A 23,174-nucleotide genomic window follows, 5' to 3' on the forward strand; every position below is an offset into this window, starting at 1 on the left:
TTAACTGGAAATTTTCTTGGTGAATTTGCATATTAAATTACCTATATTCCTAGTTGCAACATAGATATCAATCAAAAGTTAATCCTTACCTGACGTAGCACGCAAACTCGTCCCTTCGATTAGTGTCCACCTAAATAGTAAAACTCCAGTTTTTCCATAAAGCCAGTTTACGTGACCTCGTTCTGTGGAATACATTTCTCTATAAAGAGCATTTAAAACAGAAAATAATCGATATTTTTGCCCGCTCAAATATGTGTTACGTTTTCGTCGATTTCTTCATCCACAACGGTTCATTAAGTTCCAACAAGGAGGTACTTTTGGTGTGATTGAATTCTTGAGAGAATCTTAACTTTGAGATTTAGAAAATTTGACAATCATATTATGATGTAGGTAAATACCATAATGTTATAAAATAATATTAGATACATGTGTTTTCACGAGTTTCATCTAAACAACCTCATATTTACAAATCTTACAGCGAAATTATATTAAGAATTTTATTTTTACCTAATTTTGATAACTATGTAGAATATCCTTTTGTTGTATCATGCAGATATCGATTATTTTGCTAATTTATAAATCGTTCATAATTGGTACCTAGTACCAATTATTTCTAATTCATTTTCGTCTTTATAAACAGTGCCAAATTAAGATATCGCATGGGCCAAACTGTGTTGGAACTCTATATCTTACATAAAAAAAAGTCCTTCTATGCGTTAGATGTAGCCGGAATAATTACCTAATTTACATTGTTAAGTTATTTACATGTAGACGCTCAATAACGATAGCGGTTTAATCCAAAAAAAGAACCAACAACCATGGCTTTGGAAGAACAGGAAGTGTTGTTAAACTCAGGTACGGCCTTGATTCTAGACTTAAACCGTTGACTCCAGACAGAATTTTCTATAGTTCCTATATCTACGTCCTCAACGGCGACTCCTCTTCTACTGGAAAATCCTCCCAAATGGGGTGAAGCGGGGCGCTATGCCACCAAGCAACATAGGAAGATCGCCGGTAGAGCTACGTTCCAGGGACAAGTGTACAATTTTTTGGAAAGACCCGACAATTGGCGATGTTTTTTGTATCATATTGTCGTGTAAGTATGCTTAAATTCGTCAATTAGCTACTTATTATACAGGGTGTTTGCTAGACCTGCGATAAGAGAATGTTCCCTGGGTCAGAACATCATGGTTTTTGAAACGTTTTTCATAGAAAGTTTGAACCAATTTTACATTTTTCGTAAAATCTGGGAAACAGAAATCAATTTAGCAATGCTGTTAACGACGTATTAAAAATCTCTAAAAGTGGCATTTTTTACCGACTTCGTAGCTCTCGCCGTTTCTAAAATAGCACCCTGTACAAGGGGATATCGCGGAACGTTTGACTTTTTACAATCACATTTTAGGATATTAATCCGCTGCAAGGACGCATTTTGCAGTCTTAATGAAAAATGACCCTTTACAAACACTCATTTTGTAAGGGATGAGGATGACAATGACATGTCAAATTGAATAATAGCTAATCTGGCATTTTTAATCAATTAATTAATAATTTTTAAATTCATTTAAAAACGGGTTGCAACATGTTTAGGGATAGAGATATTCCCAGTGACCCAAGGAATATCCTCTTAAATTTGTGCCACACATTTAGAAAACATCCCGTATACTTAGTTATTTCTGTTATTCGTGTGGCTTCAAAATGTAATATTATATCCGATTTAAGTTGTGAATTTAATGGTGGTTAAATGAATGTATTTACTCATAACGTTTGAGGTATTTATTAACATGCTGCTTTTAGATGTTTTCAATGTGTTTTTGTTGCAGATTTATTTTGGTCCTAGTTTGCTTAATATTTAGTGTTCTCTCGACAATCGATTCGTATTCGAATTTCGCCAACGAAACGCTTTTCTGGATGGTAAGTTTAATAATAATTTTGGACACCCGTCACCGTAGCCGTGTTGGCCTAAACTTTGTATGTGGTTGTAGTTGAATGCTGCTTTTACATTGCAAACAAATATACAGAAAAGTTTGTTGCTCTTTAAGATTCGTACAGTTCTGAAAACCTAAAATTTAAATTCATATAGATTTCATCAACAAAGTGATGTCTAACATGTCCCATTAATATCTGCAGGAAATATACCTAGTTCTATTCTTCGGAGCGGAATACCTGGTACGCCTTTGGTCAGCTGGTTGCCGTTCGAAGTATATGGGTGTATGGGGCCGCCTTCGATTTATAAGGAAACCCATTTGTATTATTGGTAAAATAGCAATAAAGTTCTACAGGGTGTCCTAAATGTATACAGAAAATTAAAAGGTTTAAAGTATGGCAACTTTTGTCTAGTATAACAAAAGCCGTATAGTGCCACATAGCATTTGAGACACCCTATATATTCTATATAAAATACTATGTTGAATTTGTAGATCTGATCATCGTTATTGCTTCCATTGTTGTACTAACGTTAGGGTCTAATGGCCAGGTGTTTGCGACTTCCGCGATCCGCGGTATACGCTTTTTACAGATTTTGCGAATGTTGCACGTGGACAGACAGGGTGGCACGTGGCGTTTGCTCGGATCCGTCGTGTATATTCATCGTCAGGTATTAAAGATGGCGCATTTAAAATAAAATTTAAAATAAAACGAAACTTAATTTTTGTTCACTGATATCAGGAATTAATTACTACGCTCTACATCGGCTTCCTGGGGCTAATATTCAGCAGCTATTTCGTGTATCTCGCCGAAAAAGACTACACAACAGAAGGAGATGGAAAAAATACTGGAGCTTTTTCTAGCTACGCGGACGCCTTGTGGTGGGGGGTAATAACTGTAACCACCATTGGATACGGCGACACAGTTCCTAGAACTTGGATGGGCAAAATCGTGGCATCTGGATTTAGCGTCTTCGCTATTTCATTTTTCGCACTTCCTGCCGTAAGTCGTGGCCCAGACACGTTGGTGCAAATGAGCATACTCTTCATAACATAGCTTCATAGCAACCTATACTTATTTGCACCGTTGTTTTTGGGACATCCTGTATATGGAACTGCATGCTTCAGGGCATTTTGGGCTCGGGATTTGCGTTAAAAGTTCAACAAAAGCAACGTCAGAAACACTTCAACCGTCAAATTCCCGCAGCAGCGATGATGATTCAGTGCCTCTGGCGGTGTTGTGCCTCAGAGAAGAGCTTCAACTCTGTGGCAACGTGGCAGGTTTACTTAAAAGACAACAACCCTCAAGTATGTATCACCTGACAATAATTAGGTATGTTTTTAGATCACCTTATGATTTAAGGTGTTTAAGAAAACGTCGGTACTAAAACGTATGAGGTCGAGAACCAAAATGGAACCGTTGGCAACTTCTCTTAGCAATTTCTCAGTGCATACTCCAATTAAAGAGGTGCCGAGTGGTGTTGGCAGCGATTTGATGCAGCAATGCATATGTGACACTGATGTTGCGTTGAATAAAGAAGACCCGTCACCGGGTAAGAAAGTTGCGTGTTTACTGGTTTTGAAATAAAACTGGTTTTGCATTGTACAAGAATATGTTTAATTACTGCGTGATTAAAAATATAGCTGCTTTTATTTTTTTTGTGATTGTTTTCAAGTCCTGCAACAATTTAGGTCCCTCATTTAGAAGGAGCGAAAGGGAAAACGTCAGGGGAATGTTCGTTAGTCAAAACAGTACTGTGACCGAGACGGCATCAGACGAAATTGACGATGAAACGGAACTTCCGAGAGTTACACAGTAATGTAGTATGATTTTATTTATTTTTTAAATACCTATTTAAATTTTTCTCGTCAGATTGACGGAAGCCCATAAGAACGCAATAAGGGCGATACGAAAAATAAAATATTTCGTAGCAAGACGAAAGTTTCAGCAAGCTCGAAAACCGTATGATGTCAGAGATGTTATCGAACAGTACAGTCAGGGGCATTTGAATATGATGTGGCGCATTAAAGTAATAATCCACACATTAATTTCCCTATTCTAATCCAATCCAACAAACCGGGTGTTTTAAGTGTTGTGATTTTATTTTTAAATAAATACGATTTTTTAAACAATTATCATTTGATAATTTTCAGTAATATATCAAATTTACAGTAAAATTATCTCTATTTAAAAATAAATCACAATACTTCAATCACCCTGTATGTTATTTTTTTAGGAATTGCAAAGAAAATTAGATCAAACTCTTGGCAAACCTGGCATTTTTTCTTATGGAACGGATAAAATTGGTCACAAGAAACCTATGACAATAGGCGCCCGGCTTTATCAACTTGAACACCATGTAAGTAATCGAATGGTGGGTGCCGTTGAAGAACAGGTAAGCACGCAATTTTGAAAATTTCTTGGATTGTCGCGTGTGGAATGTTAAAATGGTTCAATATCAGAAGATACAAAAATATCACGCGAACGTTCGTCTCGTGGGATGAGAATAATTTTTGTTTACCTCGTCTACCATCGAGGAACAGTTCAAGGAATATGCTTCTAAATTTTTAATTTCAACAAAATGCCACTCTAATCGAATCAGTCCGCCAAATATTTCTAACATTAATCTCTGTAATAACATCCATCCGTTATTAAATATAGATTATTACCTGTTGTGGTTGCAATTCAATTCATTTCTTTTCCGGTGGATTTTTCATTATCTTAAGAGGCTTTCAGCCAGTGGCAATTGTGCTTTGGAATTATTGGTTAAGCTGGGAAGGAAGCAAATTATCCAGATCTGTGTTAATTTTCATTAATTAAACCTTTAGAGAGTCGTAGACAAAAGAGAACAGTAATTGACTTTTTTGTTGGATTTTTTCAGTTGGGTGAACTAGACAAGAAAATGGACACACTTACGGATATTCTGACTAAATTAGAGAAAAGACAACGGGAGTCTGTTTAAATACTTAACAGTAAGTGTTTGCAACTGTAAGTATTCTTATTCAATTTGCAAAGCAGTCAGCAAGTAAAATTAATACGTGGATATTAAAGAATATTATGTAATTAAAGTTTTTTAGAACTCCTATAGCAAGAGCGAAGACAATTTTTAGTAGCGAAGCTGCCTAATAATAGCTCGACATTTGACACTAAGCAATACTTGTGAAGAAATCATTGTAAGAAGTAGCCCATACAGAAAGCTTTCCTTTAAGTCTATTTTATTTATTTCAACCTTAATAATTTTAACTATAAATAGTTTTTACGCTAATATCGTGTTTAATTGGTGGTAGACCTTAAACCAACTCGTCAGGAAAATTAACTGAAAAACCTATAACACAAAAAATATTTTATTTATCTAAACACTCATCATCTTCACCTAAAGTATCAACGTCTATATGCGATTCTTCTTGGGTAGAATCGACAGCACTTTCGTTGGTCTTTGAGACTTCTTTCGAATGTCGCCATTTCATTCTCCTATTTTGGAACCACACTTTTACTTGAGCATCGGTAAGACCTGTTGATCAATAAATTTAATGAAAATATGAGGACGACTCGTTAAAACTGGGGCAATAAAATCAAAGCTTAAAATAAAGTCGCACTTTCTCACTTACCTAAAGTAGCAGCCAACTGTCTTCTGTCGGGTTTTGTGATGTACTTTTGAAGTTGAAATCGCCTTTCCAGACCTTTTCTTTGGAGATTGCTGAAAACCGCCCTAGACCAAGACCGTTTCCTCTTATTATTGCTCCCTACACAGGGAATGTTCGAGGGGGGAGAGGGTGAGTTGTTGGATATAGTTAATCTAACAGCCGCTAAAATAAAGTTTTTTTAAAATATTATATTTATTAATGTCCTTTTATTTATAAAATGTGTAAAAACGTTGCAAAAAATCCTGGCTGCAATAGCGTTTTCTTCAATTAGACATAGCGTGGTTCCACGCTGTATCTCTTATAAATCATTTTAAAAACCTAAAAGTTTAAAATGATCTTAGCCTTCTATCGATCGATTCGGATCGTCGTTTCTTTAGAGACCTATTGATCTATAGCTGGTCACGAATTTGCTGCTTGAATTCAACCGTTTCGTCAGCCCTCACTAATTGTCATTAATCAATTAAGAAAAATTAAAACACCCATAATAATTGCGGAAATATCCATCCAGAATATATCAGCATTAGAAAAGTTTAATTAGTCAGAGGCTCGTAAAACTTAAAACAGACTGTGCTGGATTTGTAAATATACATGTTAGAAACCGTTGATGGCTTCCAAATTTCGTGTTCAACATAAACAAAGATCGCTCTATTACCGTTATCACGTAAACACTTCGTTTACGATTTAGTTTTAAGTATTTTCACATTTGTGTAAACAGACATAAGGAACGATGTACTTATGAAAGAGTGGTGTTTAAGTGCGTCCATTTGGTGTAATAAAATCATTATGTGGCTGATTTAATTACTGAGCATAAGCGGATTAATTCGATCTGTTTGATGGGCGATCTACGCCCACACCCCTGTTATTTTGTGGCTTTCGGTTGACGTAACGTATTCACGGAAATCCTTGATGTAATTCAAAAATTCGAATTCTGTTAAAAGGAATAAAGTTGTGGAAAAAAACCTGATAGGTTTTATTCATACAAACTCAGGTTTTTCAAATACGGATTGGGCATTAAACAGGACACCCCGCATATAAATATTTGAAAAATAATCTAACCCGCAAACTTATTTATTTAAATTTATATAAGGAAAACTCACAACTATAGTTGACTGTTTATTTCTTCAAGACTTGAGTTCAGAAGTGATATTTAGGCGATAATATTGCTTGATGGCATGCTTCTCATCACTACCTTAATACAAACTCTGCACGCATAATGTATAACGTAGTATTTTTAAACGTATATATCACCAATAAACAGACAATATCGAGGCAGGCAATTTGTGAGTGTTTACACGCGCAAAGACTGTTAAATGTCAGTCTCAATGTAGAGGCATATACAAACATCTTGGAGATCTTCTCGCTGATTTTTATCGTTTGTTTATTAACTTTACCACATGGAAAAATATCCCGCTGAAAACATTATTAGATGATGCATCCGATTTAAATAGTTTTCGCCTTCTTTCGAACTGCGATTACCACATAGACATTAACAAGAAAAAATAGGGCTAATTTGTATGATTCCTAGTACGTTATGTAGGTGAATATTAGCAGTAAATTGCCGGCTTTGAGAGGTTTAGTGAAGTCAATGCTTATGGTAATAAATCACATGTTCCGCCACTGATTACACACATGAAAATTTCAACAAATCCGTTGAAAATGTAAACGAAATGAGCGTGGGCAAAGGCCTGATTTTTCTTCAAATAAACACAATTCCGTTTCAGAACTGGCTAATTAATTTCCTAATAAAAATCAAATATTTGGGAATGGGGAGAAGCGATGATGTTTAGTGGCCAGATTTAAGACAGCTCAGTTATAAATAGTTTCAGCAACCTTTCAAGACAGTTTTTTGCGGTGTAAATATTCATATTTATTTACGGCGTCGTCCCAGTTATAAGAATACTCACTTGGTCGAGTTGCAAATGGTTTAATTGGCTGGATGGTATAAACAGAGCTGCCACCGGGAATGTCATATGTATGGCTCCCTAAAAATCCTGATATGCCCGGAAGTACGTCTGATTGGCATTCTCCCGTAGAACGCACTCTGAAAACAATCGTAATTTTTATACAGGGCGTCTCAAATGTGCGAAGTTGGTTAAGTTAAAGAAAAGTTTTCGGTTTTTATATATACGGTATTTATAAACAGTTTTTAGCCTTTTAGGTATATCGAAGAAAATGTAAAATTGCCCATAAACATTGACAAAATAATTATATTTTTTAAAACTATAGCCTACGTGTGACTTATTTAAAATAGTGGTTAATGCCCGAAATACCGGTAATTCACCGAATTTTTTTAAATGCGGATCTGGATTTTTTGCTCTTAAAGCGTCCTTTAAAGGACGCAAGATATGACATTTATCCTGCTACCCTAAGCAATAAAGAAGGGTCTGGATATAGTTGACGCGTCTGATTCTGTCTTCATTTCAGAGCACGTACATGTTATTAAACTTTTTGAAGAGACAATTGAAAGCGAATTGGGAGAATTTTGGATAATTATGTCAGGGCATGAAAAGATTCAAAAAGGGGCTTTAATCACTATTCTCAATCCCAATTGCTGAAAAACTATTTCCTGTTTTTACTGTTAAAACTCTCAATTGCCGCCACTGCTAATGTCATCAAATTATATTCACCGCGACTTGCCCTGCATCATATCATTATACAGGGTGTCCCAATTTTTAGGGTTCAAGCTTTAATCATCGTTTCTACATAAAAAAATAATCGTAATTTGCTATACAGGGTATCTTTAAGTACGTGGCCAAACTTCAAGGAGTAATTTTTCAAGTGATTCTAAGCCGAAAAGTTTATATCAACATAGATCCGGTAAGGCTTCATTTTCAAGATACAGGGTGTTAAACATTTTTTCAAAAATGATTTTTTCGTAAAAATCTTAAGAATCTTTTAGTCGATGTTGTTGAAATTTGGCAGCGTTATTTATGATAGAAAAGTGCTAATTTAGCCCTAACTTGATTCAAATTATTAAGTACAGTGGTGTCCCGGGAGGTACCTTAACCAATTCTTTGGCTAAAAAAAATGTGCGCCACTGACATTTTTAAAAACTTTTATATTTCTTCTGCATTAAGCAACTAAAAATACAACTTTTATGTCTCTTGAATTTTTTTCGTATCTTGCTTTGAAAAATTTAATTAAATAAAAAATCAAACAAGAAAAACGCTTTATTAAAATTACACTTAAACAAATAAGTTGTATTTTTACTTGCTTATTCCAAAAAAAAATATATAAACATTTAAAAAAAAGTCAGTGGTGCACATTTTTTTGGCCAAAAAGTTGGTTAAGCTACCCCCCGGGACGCCACTGGACTTAATAATTTGAATCAAATTAAGGCTAAATTAATACTTTTCTACCATAAATAATGTTGCCAAATTTCAACAGCATCGACTAAAGATTCTTAAGATTTTTACGAAAAAATCATTTTTGAAAAAAGTTTGGTACCCTGTATCTTAAAAATGAAGCCTTCCCGGACCTATGTTTATATAAACTTTTCGGTTAAGAATCGCTTAAAAAATTATCCCTTGAAGTTTGGCCACGTACATAAAAAACACTCTGTATATGTATGTGGAATAATGACAATAACTTTTTAAATAAGTTATTTATAAAAAAATGTTGCAAGTAAAAATTATAAAGTTAATTTGTTGGCACTTTTTGATGACCTTGAACTTTTTTCTTAACTCCTAACATTAGAACGAACTTTAACTTTTCAAATGTGACTTTCTATTTTCGAATTGTTTTATGGAATCTACACTTATTTGCGCATACAAACATGTCAAATTTTATTGGTGTTAGATAAGAAGAATTTTGAGAAAAAAATAATATTCTTTATTTTATTTAAAAAAATGAAATTCAATCAGAAAAGCAAAATTATAAAAACAACTTCTGTATTTTTTAAAATTCAAGTAAATAGCATTTCGAAAATTTCAATTTTTAGTTTTAAAAAAAGCAGTACCAATTTTTGGCTTGGTGAGGTAGAGTGTTCAGCCCAAGCACCTGATTTAAATCCCTAGGATTTTTTCCATTGGGGTTATTTCAAAAATCAAGTTTATAAGGATCGCCCAAATAAAGTAAATGACTTGAGGCTCGTATCGTCGATGTAATGCAATCAATCAAGGAAAACACCCATGTTCAGTTGAGAAGACCATTCACACAAAGAATAGCTGTGTTTTAATAACGACGGAAGAAATTTTGAACAAATGCTTTGAATATTAAATAACAATTAATTCTTATAGGCAATAATTTGTTATTTGGTTTTCTGATGGAATTAAATTTTTTTGAATAAAATAAGGGAAATAATTTTTTTCTCAAAATTTGTCTTATTTAACCCCAACAAAATTTGATATGTCTATATACGTAAATAAACGTAGATTCCATAAACAATTCAGAAATAGAAGATAACATTTGAAAAACTAAAATTGGATTTCGTTGGAATGTTATGGGATAAAAAAAACAAGTTCAAGAGCATCAAAAAGTGACAACAAATTAGCCTTGTAACTTTTATTTGAAATATTTTTTTATAGAAATATTATTTAAAGTTTTTGTCATTATTCCTGATACATATTATGTACTCTGTATAAATTGTATCCCAAATATCTTTCATAACAGAAATACACTGCGTTAAGGTTTTCATAGAAAATTACAAATTTATTAATTTTTCTTAAACAGTATAACATAGTTGATTACAACTTTGTACACGTTACTCAATTCAAGCAATTAATTTTTTGAACTAAAATATAATATTTGACTTCAACAGTAGTATGCTACTTTGAATATGTTTAAAGAAAAAATGTACGTTTGTCTTAAAATTAAAATCACATTTGTACTCTGCATTCATTTTTAAATAAAAAATAAGTTTAAACTCTTTTTGAGAAACGCATTGTTTTAGAATAAAAAAAATTAAAACCATCTTAATGCATCAGCAGTAATTTTTTTTTGTTATCTTAAAAATAATGTTGAGGTAATTTTCAATTTTTCAAATAAAATAAATTAAAATATTAACAATTAACAAGTGTTAAACATTATTGAATTTAATAATTTTCTTTTTCCAGCGCCAACTTTCATCCACTTCGTCGATATAAAAAATTCATGGAGCTCGATGAATTATATTTCGAAGAGTAGCTATAAAATTCAATAATGTTTAACGACTTGCTAATTATTAATATTATAATTTATTTTATTTCAAAAATGAATGTCACCTCAATATTATTTTTAAGATAACAAAAATTTACTGCTGATGCGCTAAGACAATAATTTTTTTTTTAAACAATGTTTTCTAAAAAAAAATTAGATATCTTTTTTATTAAAAAATGAATGCAGACTACAAATTTGATTTTTATTTCAAGAAAAAACTAGTACCGTACATTTTTTCTTTAAACATATTCAAGGTAATATCCATGCTCATGCTATTGTCCAAATCAAATACTATATTTTGGTTAAAAAAAACTAGTTGTTTGATAGGAGTAACACCTACAAAATTGTAATAAAATAAATCAAGCGATTCATGAGAAATTAATAAATTTGTAGTTTTCTACGAAAATTTGAACGCACTGTATTTTTGTTACGAAACTTTTTTGGGATATAACCTATACAGGGCGATTCACATAACTGTTTCATTAAAAACTTTTGTGTTTGTAACTAATCTAAGTTTTTGATATTTGAGGGTTAAACTAATATAGATACACTCCACTTTTTAAAAATATTTTGAAGGTCATATCACTTCCGGTATAACCGGAAGTCGAGGTAAACTTCCTTATTTCAAATAGAATACCCAGTATGTTTTTTCATTTTTGGAATCTAGGAATTAAGCGGATTAAATTCTTATTAGGTACTCCTATACCTAAACCTAACCGTTTAAAAGATATTTTGGTTTAAAAGAAAAATATTTCTAAAACATCATTTCTATAAAATTTCAAATTCTCAGCTATTATTGAAGCTGACTTTACGAAACTTTGCTGACATGTTAACTAGATATGGTAGATTAGGTTAATGTGAAAAGTTTTTAGAAATATCATATAGAGTGTCTAAAAAATCACGTCATATTTAAAGAACTTTGATAGCAAAAAAGTCGCTTATTTCAATTGGAACACCCCCTATATTTTTCTATGTCCAGAATCAAAATTTAATTCTGAATCGATTACTATTAAGCATCCCTATACCTAAAATTAACGCTTTTGCTCTAATTTGCGATTTTTTAATATTGTACTCTAATAATTCTAAGTATCTTAGTTGGCTTTGAAAAGAACATGGCTGCTTCCTGTAAAATGCGGTCATGTAATTATTAATTTAATAAGTTCGCTCAGCAGTTTAGAATCATGAACTTTAATAATACTTATTCAAATAGTGATATTTTAAATTTATTCTTTATTCATGGAGAATGTAACAAAGTTTTGGAGAGAACTTGCCATACATTTAACGAAAGATATCCGCATCTTCCGAAAATCACAAAGAACAAATTTAGAATATTGGAATCAAATTTTTTAAGACATGGAAAAGTCGAAACTAAAAAGTCTTATTCTAGACCCATAATAAATAACGAAGACAATGAAATCACCGTTTTAGGATATTTTAATGTAAATTCGAATTTTTCTATTTGAACTGCTTCTAATGATTTAGATTTGTACTTTTATTGTTATTAATGATAGCAATTGTTTATCTTCCATTAATGATTTTTAAAGATTTATCATATTTATCAATTCAGAGGATTCTAAAGAAACATAGAATGCATTCTTACTCTTATAAAATTGTACAGTCATTTAAACCGGGAGACGAAGTTAGAAGAAGTAAATTTTGTGAATTATGCTTGTTCATATTTAGGAAGATCCATCATTTTTGTCAAATGTTATATGGACAGATGAAGCAAAATTCACAAAAGGGGGGCTTATAAACAGAAGAAATCTTCATTATTGGGCAGAAAAAAATCCTCGAATATTGAAAGATGCCCGTCATCAAGATAATTTTAGTGTTAACGTGTTTGCCATGATTATGAGTAATGAAGCAAGATATTTTATTTACAATGAAAATTTAAATAATTTAAAATATTTAGATATATTAATAGATATTGTCTCCGATTTTTTAGACACTTTACCTCTTAATATGCTACAGACTGTTTGGTACCGTAAATGGACGATGCACCGGCTCACTCTTCCCATGAAGGTTATGAAAAGGTGAATCGGACATTTGAAGACCGGTGGATCGGATGTAACGGACCATGGAAATGGCCGCCAAGATCACTCGACTTGACGTCCCTAGATTTCTTTTTATGGAGTCATATAAAATCTCGGGTTTATGAAGTTTCCATAGAAAGTAAACAAAATCTTTGTGATAGAATTCGAAAAGTTTTTGAAGATCTTCACCTCATTACAATTAATAAAGTGACACAACATGAAGATTAAAAAAGAATTTTGAAATGTTTAGAAGTTAATAGGGGTCATATTGAACATTTATTTTAATTTAATTTTATTTGTTTTTATTTATTATTTTTTTAATTTATGATGGGACTAAAATAAGACTTTTTAGTTTCGACTTTTCCATGTCTTAAAAAATTTGATTCCAATATCCTAAATTTGTTCTTTGTGATTTTCGGAAGATGCGGATATCTTTCGTTGAATATACGGCAAGTTCTCTCCAAAACTTTGTTACATTCTCCATGAATAAAGAATAAATTTAAAATATCACTATTTGAATAAGTATTATTAAAGTTAATGATTCTAAACTGCTGAGCGAACTTATTAAATTAATAATTACATGACCGCATTTTACCGGAAGCAGCCATGTTCTTTTCAAAGCCAACTAAGATACTTAGAATTATTATTGTACAATATTAAAAAATCGTAAATTAAAGCAAAAGCGTTAATTTTAGGTATAGGGATGCTTAATAGTAATCGATTCAGAATTAAATTTTGATTCTGGACATAGAAAAATATAGGGGATGTTCCATTTGAAATATGCGACTTTTTTGCTATCAAAGTTCTTTAAATATGACGTGATTTTTTAGACACCTTGTATGATATTTCTAAAAACTTTTCACATTAACCTAATCTACCATATCTAGTTAACATGTCAGCAAAGTTTCGTAAAGTTAGCTTCAATAATAGCTTAGAATTTGAAATTTTATAGAAATGGTATTTTAGAAATATTTTTCTTTTAAACCAAAATATCTTTTAAACGGTTAGGTTTAGGTATAGGAGTACCTAATAAGAATTTAATCAGCTTAATTCCTAGATTCCAAAAATGAAAAAACATACTGGGTGTTCTATTTGAAATAAGGAAGTTTACCTCGACTTCCGGTATAACCAGAAGTGATATGACCTTCAAAATATTTTTAAAAAGTGGAATGTATCTATATTAGTTTAACCCTCAAATATCAAAAACTTAGATTAGTTACAAACACAAAAGTTTTTAATGAAACAGTTACGTGAATCACCCTGTATAGCATACTATGATCATTTTTTATGTAGAAATTGTGGTTTAAATTTGACCCCTGAAAGTTGGAACGCACTGTATTTTTATGGCAATTTCAAAACTAGATTTTTTTCATAACCCATATGGCGAAATAATATTGTATAATTATGTCATGTATTAAACACCTTCATTAATGTACTTATTGATTATATGACTGTGATGGTAAATCAAAATAAATTTAATTCGAGCTCACCTGCAACATCTAAATAACGACGATACACAATCGGAACAGGGTACTGCTACCTGAGGTAGTGGTTTCGTTATTGTGGTTGTAATTCTCCGCTGCACAGTCTTCATTTCCTCGTTTATCTTATCTGAACGGTCATTTGATAGGAGCCGGTCTATTCCAAATTTTAGTTTAGTCGTTTCTCGTTCTTTCATGTCTGAAGCTTGCGTTTCCATATCGATAGATTTTTCTAAACTGAGAATAAGAATAATAATTATTACGTCAATTGTTATAATATTTTCCATAAGATAATGGGTATATAAAAAATTGATTTTGTCTCATAATACATTAGTCAAGTTTTTACCAGCACACCCAGTCTGAACTTTTTTTGAGATGTTTCTAATCCGGGGAGATATATTAATATTTGTGGTTGCCCTTTGTTTCTATGCGAATATTTTGCAAATAAATGAACTTAAACAAAAAAGAAATGATGTGAAAACAACATTTTTTCAACTAGATGGTCATATAACAGACAGTGTGGAAGTTTTGGATGAAACAATCCATATAACTAAGATACTGAACATATACGACTAAAATCCTCGGACACGCCGATTTTTATTTTTCTTTGTAGTTTTTTTAATGGTAAATTCATGTATACAAAGTACTCCAAAAATCAGGTACGACTACTAACTTTGTTTTTTAAAATAAAAATGCCTATTTTTATTTGATTTTTGAATTCTACGCAAAATTTTAAGTGTGTTTCATATACCATGTCCTATACCTAAACGCAACAGATCTTAAGAAATTTACGATTCAACGCATTAAAAACTAAAACTTTTGATGAAAAAAAAAAATTTTAGTCCTGAAAAAAACCTATTTAATACAAAATAGTACCCACTCATTACCATGTTGATGATAGGACTTATTTAAATGACATTCCTCCTGGACGCTAAATTGGGAGACGAAGGGTAATTGAAGAGCCGACATGATTACCTGACCTTACGCCTTTAGATTACTTTTTATGGGGTTATCTTAAGAGTAAGGTATACTTTAACCAACCAGCAAATATCGAAGCCTTAAAAGAAAGAATCCGTAATGAAATAAGAACAATCACTCTAGCAATGCTTCAAAATGTCAAACAGGAGTTCATTCATCGTCTTGCTTACTGTCAAGAAGTAGGTGGGATCCAATTTGAACATTTAATTTAATTGTTGCTTGTTGTTTTATTTTGTATTAAATCGGTCCTTTTCAGGACTAAAAAAATCAAAAGTTTTAGTTTTTGATGTGTTCAATCGTAAATTTCTCAAGACTTGTTGTGTTTAGTTATAGGACATGGTACATGAAACACACTTAAAATTTTGTGTAGAATTTAAAAATCAAATAAAAATAAGCGATTTATTTGAAAAAACAAAGTTAGTAGTCGTACCTGATTTTTGGAGTACCCTGTATACATGAATTTACCATAAAAAAAACTACAAGGAAAAATAAAAATTGACGTGTCCGAGGATTTTGGTCGCATATGTTCAGCATCTTAGTTATATGGATTGTTCCATCCAAAATTTGCATACTGTATATGTACAGTGTATCCAAGATAGGAATGTCAAAAGTAATTCAAGAAATTAGTTTTGAAATTGTTTTCTTAGAAAATTTCCTTCTTAAACAAATCAAATTAATAATGGCTAAAATCAGATAACTAATTCCTGAAAGCTTGAAAACCATAATTGGCCGAAAATTTTGAAAATTTAATATGGCGCTCAAATACAGCGTGTCCGGGCTAAGCATTTACCACTATTGTAAAATTTTTATTTCTTGGCCGATTTTGACGTTTTTTTTTGTTAATTAGATATCAAAATGTGCATCTGTTTAATGGGTACAACGACTCTTCACCCAGAGTCATGGCTATATCCGTGCATTTTTATGGGATCAAGTTTCAAAAAGTACTATTAGCGCTTTTTTTTAGAATAAAAACGAAGACAGTTTCTCGATTAGAATGATCTAAAACCCACTTGTATCGATTTTTACTTTTTTACTATACAGAGTAATCGAGAAAAACAATCAAACATGTTTTTTATGTAAACAAATTTTAAAAAGGACAAAAAAATTATTTTAACATAAAACTGATTGGTGGTTGTTCGAGAAAATGTATTATTAGATTAAATTACATTGAACTGTTTAAATACTAAAAACTAATCTTTTTACAACAAATTAATGTTAATTTCAATTTAACATAGAATAATAAATTATTAACTGGAACAAGACAGTTTTTTTGGTTAAATATTAGTATTTTCAATTAACGCCCCAAATTCTCTTTTACATTTTTCAACACGTTATTTAGATGATGTTGAGTTATGTTCTGACAAGTTTCTTTAATGCGTGCACAAAGCTGTTCGCAGGTCTGGGGTTTTGTGGCATAAACTTTATTTTTTATTGATCCTCAAAGGAAAAAATCTATGGGCGTAATATCTGAAGGTTGCGACGGCTAATGAATAAGAGGACTATTTTGTTCGATCCAGCGTTTGGGAAAATTATCATTTAAACATTTTCTCATATTAATCGCATTGTAAATGGGCGCTTTATTAAGTTGGAAATGTAAACTGTACCGATAATCAAGAGGAAGCTCACCAAATGCGTCACTAAACTCATTTTGTAGAAATCTCAGAAAGCGAGCAGCATTCAAACTTTCGTTGAAAAATTAGAGCCCAATAATCTTTTAATTTACAAAACCATAGAAAACGTTTACTCTTGAGGAGTATTGTCGTTTACATTCGATTATCCAATTCGGGTTATGATCATTCCACATTCTACTATTTTGGGCCGATACTATACCGTTTGTCATAAACGTAGTTTCGTCGATATATAAGGTGTTCTTTAAAAAGTTAGAATCTTCTTGATATATACCCTGCAGCTATAAACAGAACTCCATTCTTAGATTTTGATCTCCAGTTTCAAGTGTATGAAGAAATTTTGGTTTAAAAGGTGTCTTACTACTTTTTTTAAAAATATGTTTCATTGATTTTTTCTACCACCCTGTATAGCAAAAAAATTAAAATCGGTACAAGTAGATTTTAGGACATTTTCTTTGAGAATATATTTCCATTTTTACCCTAAAAAAAGCCCTAATAGTGATTTTTGAAATTTGATCTATTAAAATATACACGTAGTTAGTCCTGGCTATGGGTCATTGTCAGACGTCATTAGCTAAATGCGCATTTTGAATATTTAATTAACAAAAAGAAACGTCAAAATCGGCCAAGAAATACAGATTTTACAAGGGTGGTAAGTTCTTAATGCGAGCACACTGTAGATGAGACAAGTGTAAACTTTGGCAATAGAAAATAAATCTATTAATTTATATTATACAAGGTGTTTCTGAACATAGTGCCATAAATTCAATCACATATTCTAGGTCTTAAAATATAATGAAAACTTCATACAAACATATATTGAAGGCGCTTCATTTTCGATATACAGGGCGTGAAAGGGAAGTTTTTTTTATTAACATTTTCAAAACATTTTGAGATAAATGAATGAAATTTTATACTTTATTATAACTTTTTGTGCTCTTTTTGAGTGTTTATAAAAAAATTGCCACATTTTTTCAGGTAATACAGGCGGACAGTGTTTAACCCATCAAGGATTTGCGTTGCCTTTTGGCAACGCTGAAGTTGTACCGGAGAATTCCCCTGCATTATCGATAGATTATATTTACGTTTGAAACAGTACTTCTGCAATACGTGGTTCGCGTCGTTCTTCTAGTTATCAGGTTTTTTAGTGAAAATTTTCTGAAATTTTCCAGAACATCTATTACGCTTTTCATGTGACCAAAATGGATGAGTTTCGTGTAAGTATTCACAAATATCATAATAAAAATACAATTTTAGGCCTCGCCTACATCATTTTATTGAGCCAATAAAGTATTGTACTGCTGTAGAAGGAAAATTTCGCAATGAAAATTACTCTTATTTAGTTTTCGTTATTTTAAATTAAGTGTTACCATATGGCACCACCAATCCTCCAAGGCACTACTATTGTTTTCTTTTTGTTACAATCGTAGTGTTACCTTTGAAGAAGCGCTTGAAATAGTATTGTATTTATAGATGATTTAAATGTTGCTACCATTTACTTAGAACCTCCCGATGCAGACGATAATACAGATGAAGACTGGGGAGATGAAGATGGTGGAGGTCAAGCGGATGATTTATTGAGAAACCAACTTTTGGCACCTGCTTCGCTTGCAGTTTTCCAAGAATTTTGCATTGGTTACGAAGAAAATGAATCTAGTATGGAAGAATGTGAAAGCTAACAACAACAACAACAACAACAAGAAAATCAACAATTCACCTCAGGAAAAAACTGATTACATGAATATTATTTGAATAACTGGAGACCTCCAAGCAACAATTTTTGACTTTCCTTACACTGATTATGATATACATCGAGTACTGACGCCTGTTAAAATATTTGAGCTGTTTTTTGACGATGATATTACTTTACACATTAGTCAGAAATAACAAAGTATGTACTTTTTAAAGATTCGCCAGACCCACAATTAACAACCGATGTGATTCGTTGTTTTTTAGGCATTCTTATACTAACAGGGTACCATTACCTACCTGGGAAAAAAATTTATTGGGACTCAAGCGAAGACATGCGTCGCAAAATGCATGTCTCTCACCACATCATTTTGCAGAATGTCTGATGATATCAGATTCGATGGTCAAGGTTGCTTATTAATGCCTGTCCCTCAGAATTAAAAAAAAAACGATGTGTCAGTGAAAATTATAGCTTTATAATGCGTACGAAATGTATAAAATGTGATGATGGACTTTGCGAAAACTGTAATTTAGTTTTTCACACAAATTTACAGAGTGATTCGCAATGCAACCCACACAGAATAGGTGCGTGTAGAGGACTTAAAAACATGTCGATTTTTTATATGAAGTTTTTTTCAGATACCTACGGTAGTTGACCTATTGGCTTCAAAAGATGAATTAAAAAAATTGAAAAAATTCGGTATTTCAGGAAAGTCTTAACCCAGGATAACCAAATTTGGAAAATGTTATTGTTTTATTGAAGTCTTCATTTGCTAAAAATTTGAAGTGGCTGAAAAGTCAATAAGCGGTGATTTAGAGGTGAGTCACCCTTAAAATAATATGAATTTTTTTAACCTTAATCGATTTAAAAACTAGGGTTTAACAATATGATAGTAAATTTAATTTTACTGTATTTTTTATTATTTAATCTTTTTATATTCTTTTACATTTTTCGTGAAATCGTTCGTTATTAAGAAAAAAAAATTGTGATTTGGTGTCAAAACCAATCAAATCGAGTAAGAAGAAATTATATGCCTTAAAGACTAAAAGGCCATACTCCAACCGCTCTTCAATTGTTCTGTTGTTAGGATACGACTGTTTTCAAATCTGATGTTATTCAATTTTATGTAGTTTACACATTTTTCATGTATCTTATTTTCGTTTGTAGTAATTTTGTAGACACAATGGATGGAAAATTCATATTTAATGAACAAGTTGATATGCTATTAGTATTGGGATTTTGCCAGAGTAATTGCCGAAGAAGTGTAAAAGAATACCAAATAAGATTAATGTTCTATATAATGTATTTGTAAAGAGTATGTTAATTACACTATAATATTATGCACAGTTGAATTAAAAAATCTGTTCAATTTTCTCATATTCTGGTTTCAATTTTCGATGCTATCATTAAGTACTGGTGTTGCCATATGGCAACAGGCGATTACTAAGAAAATATTGTATTTAAGAAATTTATCTACTGCTCTAGCTGTAGTTTATTCATAATGATACCATTTGATATTCAAAAATTTTGATATTTTAATTAATCAAAAACTCACTCCTTGATGTGTTAAAAATTACCTAAACTTTTTTGTACTTAAGTTTATTAACAATTTTATAGGAAAAATAATAAACGTGAACATTTTTACACAAAAAAGGTACTTTTGTTGAAAATTGAAATTCTCAACAATTTTCAAGAAAATTGAGATTCAACAAATTGGTGGATTTTATGTTTTATTAAATAAATATCAGATTTAAAACCCAGTTCGCTTGAAACGAAACAAAAAAATATTTTTGATATTTCCGTATATGACAGCATTTATTAATAAATTTTGGTGGTTTTTCGTTGTCACCGGAACAGTGTTTAATTAAAATTATTATTAAGAAATATGAACAAATAAGGATTTTAAATGTGATGTTTATTTAATAAGACATAGTATTCACCGATTTGTTAAATCTTAATTTTCTCGAAAACTGTTGGGAATTTCGACTTTCGACAAAAGTACCTTTTTTATGTAAAAATCTTTAAATTTAACATTTTTCCTACAAAATCATTAATAAAGTTAGATACAAAAAAGTTTAAGTACTTTTTAAGTGCTATCCCCCTGGAGTACCCGTCACTGGAAAAATGAGGCAATTTTGTTATAGAGACTCAAAAAGAACACAAAAAGTTATAATAAGGTACAAAATTTTATGAATGTATCTTGAAATGTTTCGAAAAAAATTTAATAAAAATCCATTCTCAAGAATCAACCTTTCACATCCTGTATATTAAAAATGAAGCGCCTCTCGATATATGTTTGTATGAAGTGTTCATTATACTTTGGAATCTAGAATACCTGGTTGAATTTCTGGCACTATATTTAGAGACACCTTGTAGAATGGAAAATTCATTGAAGAATAGTAAAATATAGTTGAATAGTGTAGAATAATCAGATTATTAGAATTATTGAGTTCTATTTAATTCGAATACAAATCCCCGCCTTAATATCTAGTATATACAGGATGACAATTTGAAAAATTACGATGATTATATCTGGGAAACAAAAAAGATATCAAAAATTCCTCTAACCAATCTCTACAGCATCGAGAGGGAACCAAATTGATGTATTGAGCAATCCGTTTTCACTTATCTTCTCATCGCCAGCCACCTCAATTAAATAATATTAAATGACAATCCCCTACTTATAATACTTTATTTTAAAGATTTCAAAAAATGTTTTTCGGTGATATTGTACAAAGCTACATTTGATTAAATAGTTTTCGGTTCACTAAGGAAAATCGAATTGAAATGTAATACCGTTTAATTTATTCGTTATTAATTTCATAAATGCTGAAAAATCATTGATATTAGTGTCCTGGCAGCAATCTTAAAACTCGTAGACATTTGATGACTTTTTTATGTCTCTGGTCTTTATTATTAACCGCAAAAATAAAAAGATTAAAAATGAGTTATTTAAGTTTTTATCTTTCGGTTTTTACAGGTCTACTTTCACAGTTTTGTTTTACGAAACAGGACTTACGGAGAAAACATTAACAGCGTTAAAACACACACAACGCGTTTTTAAACTTTTTATTTGTTCGGTTAATAATAAAAATCATAGACATAAAAAAAACTATAATATGTCTAAGAGTATTAAGACTGCTGCCAGGACAGTGACATGAATGATTTTCAGCATTTAATAAATTAATAATGAATAAATTAAATGATAATACATTTCAATTAGATCTTCCTTAATCAACTAAAAACTACTTGATCAAATGTAGCTTTGTAGGGTTCCATCTAAAAGAATTTTTGGGAGCTACAAGATAAGGTATCACAAGTAGGGGGTTGCCATTCAACATTATTCAATTGGGGAAGACTGGGGATGAAGTTCCTCCTCGATATTGTAGAAATTATATAGCCAGATATAGTCATTGTTTATTTTTAAATTGTCACGTTGCATGTAGATTTGAAATCGCCCTGTACAGAGTGATCCAACGAGGATGAATGGGTACCGTATATTTTAGGTTGTTCTCGTCTGAATACTAAGTAACTTACCATTATTTCATGTTAGAAACCCAAATTCCTGGACACCGTAATCATCAAAAATAGTACCACACATACTTAACTCCAATATCAGGGAATCTCACACGCGCACCACAAATTCTCTTCCCGACACAAGTAACACTAATTAAAACTCAGGGTGTTCCCTAATAGGTGGTCGCGGAGGCTGAGATGCTTAAGTGTGTCCGTAAGCTGGAAGGCGGATTTAGCGTCTGACAGAATTAATCTGATTGGTTCAGATCGAGATTATTCGTGAGGCGGTGACCAGTTTAATGCGAATGAAGAGATGGTGGTTTATTTTTCTCTCTGCGAGAGGTAATGAAAATATACATTAATTATTGATGGTAATTACGAGTTTCGTTGCGCCCAATAAATTGAGTGATTTGTGTTGAATCTCCTATGCAGTAGCTTAAGGCGACTGTTGACTAATACGGAGGACTATTCAAATTCGTTACTCGTTGTTGGGATCGGTCCCGGAAATAATCGTGACTGCTTAAATTGTTTTAATTTTATTCTGTAAAATACATGCCATTGGCACTTTTTGTCTTCCATAGGACAGAGGATTTTTACTAAGACGTTTCGCAAATACGGCCCTATTTTTTTTACATTTCTGGAAAGTCCTTTTTTCTAAAGAAAAGAAACATATTTGCATCATCATAAAAGTTCTTTACAAACTGGCAACCTGTGTCTAAATCTTCGAAGATGCCTTCTTAGGTTTATATGATATTGTTGTATAAATACTGTTGGACAAAATTGTTTCGTAAAACTTTTATTTACATTTTTCCAAAAAACACTTATAATAATTAATAGACAATAATTATATTAAATTTCAGAAATTAAACTTTTATTTTAACACTAGGTACATAATACGTATACTGAAATCTAAAATAAGACTTAAATTAAAATGACCGTTTAATATTTTATCGATGTGTGCCTACCGATATCAATCTGAAATATGGGACAACATATGACCATTAAAATTTACATAACTGCCTCCCTGATGGTTGATTTCCCATAAATATGGGGAAGTATCACTTTACGCTTCATTGATGCAGTTTCAGATTGAATCAGATATATTATTTTTTATTATATTATGAATGTATTCATGTATAGAT

At 31.5% G+C, this 23,174-nt stretch overlaps 2 protein-coding genes across 6 annotated transcripts; one reads left to right on the plus strand and one right to left on the minus strand.

Annotated features, from left to right (window-relative positions):
- Window positions 1–17: 17 nt before the first annotated feature.
- On the plus strand, window positions 18–5,267 carry LOC136410166 (potassium voltage-gated channel subfamily KQT member 1-like). 4 transcript variants are annotated; one of them, XM_066392191.1, is made up of 14 exons: window positions 18–386; window positions 758–855; window positions 910–1,096; window positions 1,824–1,914; window positions 2,131–2,257; window positions 2,421–2,596; window positions 2,668–2,928; window positions 3,054–3,233; window positions 3,289–3,478; window positions 3,618–3,741; window positions 3,799–3,955; window positions 4,163–4,285; window positions 4,808–4,914; window positions 5,004–5,267. In XM_066392191.1, the coding sequence occupies exons 2-13, from the start codon at window positions 819–821 to the stop codon at window positions 4,886–4,888; spliced, it is 1,734 nt and encodes a 577-aa protein (XP_066248288.1). In that variant the 5' UTR covers window positions 18–386; window positions 758–818; the 3' UTR covers window positions 4,889–4,914; window positions 5,004–5,267. The 4 variants fall into 4 exon arrangements, with proteins under 4 accessions (XP_066248288.1, XP_066248290.1, XP_066248287.1 ...); XM_066392193.1 differs by having other exon boundaries at window positions 772–855; window positions 4,996–5,267; XM_066392190.1 differs by having other exon boundaries at window positions 772–855.
- LOC136410169 (H2.0-like homeobox protein) lies at window positions 5,267–22,204 on the minus strand. 2 transcript variants are annotated; one of them, XM_066392198.1, is made up of 5 exons: window positions 22,054–22,204; window positions 14,230–14,452; window positions 7,475–7,611; window positions 5,535–5,732; window positions 5,267–5,437 (listed from the first exon to the last, which is right to left on the minus strand). In XM_066392198.1, exons 2-5 carry the CDS (start codon window positions 14,436–14,438, stop codon window positions 5,271–5,273), a joined length of 711 nt encoding a protein of 236 aa, XP_066248295.1. In that variant the 5' UTR covers window positions 14,439–14,452; window positions 22,054–22,204; the 3' UTR covers window positions 5,267–5,270. The 2 variants fall into 2 exon arrangements, with proteins under 2 accessions (XP_066248295.1, XP_066248293.1); XM_066392196.1 differs by having other exon boundaries at window positions 14,230–14,457.
- Between the last annotated feature and the right edge of the window lie 970 nt (window positions 22,205–23,174).

Source organism: Euwallacea similis, chromosome 8 (genome assembly GCF_039881205.1).
Source record: "Euwallacea similis isolate ESF13 chromosome 8, ESF131.1, whole genome shotgun sequence".
Taxonomy (NCBI): domain Eukaryota; kingdom Metazoa; phylum Arthropoda; class Insecta; order Coleoptera; family Curculionidae; genus Euwallacea; species Euwallacea similis.